Genomic DNA, 7,810 nt, shown 5'->3' on the forward strand with positions numbered 1-7,810 from the left:
TATATATATTTTATGCCTATACATATTATTCTCCAAACGCAATTAGTAGCAAGATTCTATATATTTTAGTAATTAAGCAGTGTTTTTAAGTTAAAACGACTCGTCAAAGTAAAAAAATATTTCAGGTTAGGTATATATTTTTTTTACTGAAAATAGCAGTTAATTTACATTATCGGATTGTTAATGTGAAAATATAAACATTAGACTGTTGACTATTCCATGTTATACGTGTTTTAAGGTCACTTTTGAAGAAGAAACTACATGTAATTTTAAAAATCGTATTTCTGCTTTTATAATGAAGGAATAGTAATTATAAGATTGTTTAAGCTTATTAACTAAAAATTATTGCCTACTTAATAAAAAAATATTATTGTCCTCGATAATCTATTACTGATTAATAAAATCTTTACTCTCTTTCCTTATAAGATTGTATGTACACAAATTGGAGCCGTTCCTGAAAAATCGGGCGAATATCGGTGCAGCGTAAATTATTAGACTTGAAGCGTTGGCCGCTAGAAAAACACCTGCCGGGGTACCGTTTCGTGACTCACGCTGGGCGATATTTTTTGTACAAAATCCCGTCCTTAAACGTCTGTTTCCATTCCTCCTTCTTTGATAAAATTTATTCTGTTTATTGTATTTCTATTCTTCCAAAAAAAGGCCGGCGAAATACTGTTCTATATTTTTGATAAAATGCGTCTGACTCATACATTCTATTGATGTGTTTAATCCTTCGCCACCTTTCTCGATTGACCTGATGAGTGAGCCCTCCTGTATACACCCACCTAGTTCTAATGAAACCAACTAGTGCGTGCTAGTTATTATTCTGGAAATAACAGCTCTAAGGGAAACACGAAACATATTTCATTAGTCACGAGGGGATATCACTCCGTCATCAATATATCTACTAACACGCGGTTTGTCCTTGAATTTATAATATGACCGTGGAGTAGCAGCTCAACTGATAGGATCCCTCTGTGATCCTTTTCATTTAACTAATATGGCGTTTCAAACGATCGCAATACCTCTGTCTCTTAATTACAATACAATGCAATACAACCAAAGATGTGCAAATATGTACATAATAATTTTCAAGTGATGTTTTTGAGACTATGTATAGAATTGGAAAATTATGAATCAAATTGTAGTATATTGTATGTTATAAGAAATGTAAGATGAGTCAGAAATAAATGTTATGCAAACACCGTTTGGCTGTGTGGCCTATGGCCGTTGGTAAAGGAGCCAGTCTTGGTCAGACAGAGAACCGGTGAGGGTGTAAAATTAAATTAGTGTTTCTAATCCAACTCCCAGTAGTGATAGTGCCTATAAGCATAATTGATAATAGTGCTACATTTTGGCGACGAGGATTGCAAGGTAGGAAAGATCGTTATTGATTATGTTAAAATTTTAAACATTAGCCACTATAGGAATTTGCCGTTATTGCAATGTATGCATTCGATTTTCGAGTTTTACTTTGCCGTCCCTCTGTTCTAACAATTAATACAGTAAGTCTGTGGACATGGCACATAGACCTCGTGTTAGCATAATAATAACACAAATCTATGAATGCGATACATAGTAACAAACAAATAGCCTATGAATATGAAAATATAGGAAAATTAAATTAAATTAGAGTCTATGAATGCGATACATAGCAACAAACAAAATAACCTATAAATATGAAAACATAGGAGAGTAAAATTAAATTAGAGTCTATGAATGAGATACATAGCAACAAACAAATAACCTATGAATATGAAAACATAGGGAAGTGCAAATGACATGTCCAGAGACTTGCCAGGAGGGAACGTTACATTCGTAATGATTGGAAAACATACAAGAGTTTCATCATAAAATGAACGTTGTTTCAGGCATCATGTCAAACCTTGTGGCATTAGAACCGTTTGACTGTGACGGCGATGTTGGGTCAGTCGGTATCAAATGGGAAAAATGGAAGAGAGCGCTAGGAATTTATCTGGAAGCAGCCAACATTGAAATTCCTTCCAAAAAGAGGGCCACTTTGTTGCATATGGGAGGCCTTGGTATACAGGAAATATATTATAATCTGCCCGGTGCCCACGTCTCCATGGTTAACCCAGGTGATATAGACGTATATAAAATTGCTGTAGAAAAACTGGACAATTATTTCGCCCCAAAGCAAAGCAAAATATATGAAAGACACATATTCCGTCTATTAAAGCAAGAACCAGAGGAAAAGCTGGAAAAGTTCTTGGTGCGGTTGAGAAACCAGGCTGAAAAGTGCAAGTTTAGTAACCCGGAGGAAAACCTTATGGACCAAATCGTGGAGAAATGTTACTCGGCGGACTTGAGAAAAAAAATTTTGACCATTGGTGACACCATAACACTGGACACAATAATCACGGAGGCCAACGCTATTGAAGCTGTCGGTAGGCAAATGGAAAATTTTGGAGAGAAAAAGCCTTCAGTGGAAATAAATAAAGTGACAACACAAAATCGCAGGGCGGACAGCAGCTCGTCAAAATCTTGTTATCGCTGCGGCTCAAGAAATCATCTATCTTTTTCTTGCCCAGACAAAGAGATAACCTGTAGAAAATGTGGCATTATAGGACATGCCGCTCAACACTGCAGAACTAAGAGTATCAAAAGGAAATTCAAAGGAAAATTCTCTTCTAAAGAAGTAAAGAAACCGAAAGTTAGAAGGCGTAGTCAAGATGATGACAACGGAGGGGTTAACTACATCTTCCATATCGACAGCGATGAGGACATACTTTGTAATATTGGAGGAGTTCCAGTAAAACTAGTGATCGACTCTGGTAGCAAGTGTAATATTTTAAGTGAAGAGACTTGGAATTACTTAAAGAAGTCGAAATGTATTGTATTCAACCAAATTAAAAAGCCCAACAAAGTTTTCATGGCATATGCTAGCGACAAACCCTTAGATATTTTAGGTAGCTTCAAGGCGGAAATAGCAATCAACCACAACAAGCAAATTGGTACCTTTTATGTAATAAAGAATGGCACGAAAAATTTGTTGGGGAAAGACACGGCAAAATTATTAAGAGTTTTGCGAATCGGTCTAGAAAACAAAGTACATGTTAATGCTCTATCTGCTTTTCCTAAATTTAAGAATGTCGTAATAAATATTCCCATTGACGAGACAGTAAAGCCGGTGGTTCAACCATATCGCCGAATTCCAATTCCACTGGAAAAGAAAGTTAACGAAAAAATCCAGGAATTGCTTGATTCAGATATAGTTGAGCCAGTGAACGGTCCTTCAAAATGGGTGTCGCCAATGGTACCAGTGTTAAAACCTAATGGAGAAATTAGAATATGCATCGATATGCGAAGAGCAAATAGGGCAATAATAAGAGAAAATCATCCTTTACCGACTATACATCAATTAATACCCAACTTTAGAAAGGCAAAGTTATTTTCTCGGCTAGATGTAAAGAACGCATTCCACCAGATTGAGATCAGTGAAAATTCTAGGTATATAACTACTTTCATTTCAAATAAAGGTCTTTTTAGATATACGCGGTTGAATTTTGGCATCTCTTGTGCCCCAGAAATGTTTCAAAAAATCATGGAGAGAATTCTCTCGTCATGTAATGGTGCCATTGTTTTCATAGATGACATTGTAGTATTTGGTGAAACAGAAAATGAACACAATATGCGATTGAAAACAACATTAGACATCTTAAAAGAAAACAATGTTCTATTAAACAAAGACAAATGCATCTATAATATATCTGTAATACAATTTCTGGGGCATGAGTTATCTCCAAAAGGCATCAAACCACTCGATAAATATATCTCAGTCATAAAAGCCTTCCGTTCTCCCTCTACAGTTCATGAACTTCAGAGTTTTCTAGGATTAGTCAACTATATAGGTAAATGGATTCCTAATTTAGCCACTACTACAGAACCTTTAAAACAAATTCTTCGGCATAGATTGGGAAAAAATGAAGACATAAGTAAATATTGGCAAAAGCCGCAACACAAGGCTTTCCACACATTGAAAGACTGTTTATCTAACGTGGCAACGCTTGGATATTATGATCCGGAAGACAGGACCCAAGTCATAGCTGATGCTAGCCCTGTCGGATTGGGTGCCGTATTAATACAATATGACTCAGAAGGGCCCCGGGTGATAGCATATGGAAATAAAAGCCTATCCGATTGTGAAAGAAGGTACTGCCAAACCGAGAAAGAGGCTTTGGCGTTAGTTTGGGCCGTTGAGCACTTCCACATATATCTTTTCGGAAAATTAGATTTTGAACTTATAACAGATCATAAGCCACTAGAGATTATTTTCGGCGAGAAATCGAAACCATGTGCTCGCATTGAAAGATGGGTTCTGCGGTTACAAGCATATAAATTTAAAGTCATATATCGACCGGGCAAGACTAATATAGCGGATTCACTTTCACGACTGTGCATTAATAACGGGCCAAGCGTTTCATTTGATGATGAAGAACACATTCAACAAATTGTTGAATATTCACGACCCATTGCTACACCCCTATCAGAAATCAAAAGACATTCACAATCTGACACTGAAATTATGAAAGTTCGCAAATGGCTATCCACAAATCAATCAGATGATGATATTAAGCACTTTCATGCATTTAAACCAGAATTATGCTTTCATGATGAGATCTTGCTAAGAGGAAACAAAATTGTCGTTCCAAGTAAGCTAAGACCTACAGTACTGCAAGCCGCTCATGAAGGCCACCCTGGAATAGTTGCTATAAAAAATCGACTGCGAACAAAAGTATGGTAGCCTAAGATAGACTACGACGCCGAAAAGCTCGTTAAAAGCTGTAAAGGCTGCACACTGGTCTCGGCCCCAAATGTACCCAATCCCATGAAAAGGCGTGAACTCCCAACAGAGGCATGGATCGACGTGGCAATGGATTTTTTAGGACCATTGCCAAGCGGCCACTATCTTTTAGTTATAATAGACTATTTCAGCCGTTACAAAGAAATAAAAATATTAACAACAATAACAGCATCTAATACAATTAAGATCCTTAAAGAAATATTCTCCCGATTGGGATTTCCGTGTTCACTGACAGCAGATAACGGAAAACAATTTCAATGTGAGGAAATGAAAGAATTCTGCAAAAGATGCGGTATTAAATTATTTCACACTATTCCCTATTGGCCACAACAGAATGGCGAAGTAGAGAGGCAAAATAGAGATATAATAAAACGTCTAAAAATTAGCCAGGCATTAAAAACCGACTGGAAAGAGGACGTTCTTGATTACCTAACTATGTACAATGCCACTCCACACTCAACAACTGGAAAGCCTCCAGCAGAGTTATTTTTTAGGAGGCAATTTAGGGATAAAATTCCTTCGTTACACAACTCTGGAAATAACATACTGGATGAAGAAGTTAGCGATCGAGATTAATAAAGTTAAACGGGAAGGAATATAGTGATAGTAAAAGAAAAGCTCAAGAAAGTACAATAGGAACGGGAGATAAAGTATACATAAAAAATACGATTAAAGAAAACAAACTAACTTCCAATTTTAATAGTGCCCCTCATACCGTTGTCAGTAAAAATGGCAGTGAAGTAAACGTCCAAAATGATGAAACAGGTAAACAACTTCGAAGAAATATAGTTCACTTAAAAAAGGTGGAGGGAGAGTGGAAGGTAGTAGAAAATCAAAAAAACAGTGAGGAAAATGCGGATTAGAAATCAATCAATTGTGGTAAACAGGAATATGAACAAATATGTAATTATTGTATGTGCACTAGGTTAAACCCAATATTGTAGTGTGGATTACTTAAAGGTTAGTTATAATTTTCAAATTTTTGTAATTGAAGGAGGGATGTAGTATATTGTATGTTATAAGAAATGTAAGATGAGTCAGAAATAAATGTTATGCAAACACCGTTTGGCTGTGTGGCCTATGGCCGTTGGTAAAGGAGCCAGTCTTGGTCAGACAGAGAACCGGTGAGGGTGTAAAATTAAATTAGTGTTTCTAATCCAACTCCCAGTAGTGATAGTGCCTATAAGCATAATTGATAAAAGTGCTACAATATTAAATAATTTGAAATCGTCGTTATAATATGTAATAGCGTTGTATGTAAAACATGTTCTGAAAAAAAGCAGTTCTATGAGTGGGCATCGTGAACTTGTTTTTAAATCTAATATTTCTAGAATGAACATTACCACGCCGTAAAAAATTAGTTTTTAAAGAATGATGAGAAGGAATAGTGATAATAATCTTATGGAAAAAATTGCAAAGATGGTGACGCCTACGATTTTCCATGTTGAGCCACTTGATCTCCCGAATAAAATGAGATATATGCTCATATTTTCTTAGACCACTAATAAAGACGACAACATGAATTTTGTACTTTTTGAATCCTGTATTTCTCCTGTTGAATAAGACAAGGACCGTATACGTAGTCACAATAACTGAAATGGGAAAGAACAAGTGACTCGCATAACATAACTTTAAATTTTTTATTAAGAACGTGACGACTACAATAAATCAACGTTAAGAGATAAATAAGCTTTTTGTAGTAGTGATTTAACATGCTCATCAAAACGCAACTTACGGTCAAGAATTACTCCTAATTTTTTTGCATGGCTAGTATTGGGAACTGGAATACCATCGATCATAACCTCAAAATTACGTCTTAAAATTCGCAAATCTCTTTCACTACCAAAAAACAAAACTTTCGACTTACTCGAGTTCAATTTTAAATTATGCTCATTCGATAACAATTTTATAGTTTGTAACTCAGAGTTGATGACGTCATTTGCCTGTCGAAAATCATTAATATTAAATGAAAATAAAATTGAGTATCATCGGCATATGCTTGAAGTTTGCATTGACGAACAGATTCTAATATGTTGGCAGTATAAATTATGAAAAGCAGGGGACCCATAATCGAACCCTGAGGAACACCAGAGAGAATTTCTAAACTGGTAGATAAAATATTATCAACACGTATACTCTGGGACCTTCCATGTAAATAAGAATTAATTAGTGTGAGTGAATCATTATCAAATGCATAATACTTTAGTTTAGAACATAAAAGCTTATGATTTATGGTATCAAAGGCCTTTGAGAAATCCAATAAAGCCAAAACGCTAACCAAACCCATATCATGAGCCTTTATTAAGTCATCAGTGACGGTGACTAGGGCAGTCGAAGTACCACTACCCCTTCTGAAACCACATTGCGATTGAGGCAAAAGTCTGTTATTCGTAAAATAATTGTACACTTGATTATATAAAATTTTTTCAAAAATTTTTGAAAGAGCCGGTAATATACTGATTATTCTAAGATCGGAAAGAGAAGTAGGGTTATTCTTTTTAGGTAAAGGTAAACCAATCGCCTGTTTCCACATATAAGGAAAGTATTGTCTCTCAATACAGCAGTTAATAATATGAGTAACAAAGGGATCAATGAAAGGGCTACAGTACTTCAACATGGTAGAAGAAATATTATCAATACCAAATGCACAAGTTTTAATACTATTAAGAATTGAGTGAACCTCATCTACAGTAGTAAAGGAAAATTTAAAAGAAATATCACGATCAATCCTATTATTATTATAAAACTCTATTTGATCATCACATTTATTCGATATATTTTGTAAAAATGAAGCACAGTAGTTGTTAATTATATTAGGGTCAGCCAACTCAGAGGGCAAATTATAATTTTTACTTGACCGAATATTAAGGGTATCAAGAGCTTTCCAGGTTTGTTTGTAATTTTTCTGAGAAGCAACGAACTCCAAGTAACCCTTCTTTTCCCGTCGAACCATAGCAACACAGTAATTACGTAAATCCTTATATT

At 35.4% G+C, this 7,810-nt stretch overlaps 1 protein-coding gene across 1 annotated transcript; it reads left to right on the plus strand.

Moving 5' to 3' along the window:
* Nucleotides 1–1,876: 1,876 nt before the first annotated feature.
* On the plus strand, nucleotides 1,877–4,765 carry LOC111692545 (uncharacterized protein K02A2.6-like). The gene has a single exon (XM_023456596.1). The coding sequence runs from the start codon at nucleotides 1,877–1,879 to the stop codon at nucleotides 4,763–4,765; it is 2,889 nt and encodes a 962-aa protein (XP_023312364.1).
* Nucleotides 4,766–7,810: the final 3,045 nt, after the last annotated feature.

The sequence above is a fragment of the Anoplophora glabripennis genome, unplaced genomic scaffold, assembly GCF_000390285.2.
Source record: "Anoplophora glabripennis isolate ALB-LARVAE unplaced genomic scaffold, Agla_2.0 scaffold1899, whole genome shotgun sequence".
Taxonomy (NCBI): Eukaryota; Metazoa; Arthropoda; class Insecta; order Coleoptera; family Cerambycidae; genus Anoplophora; species Anoplophora glabripennis.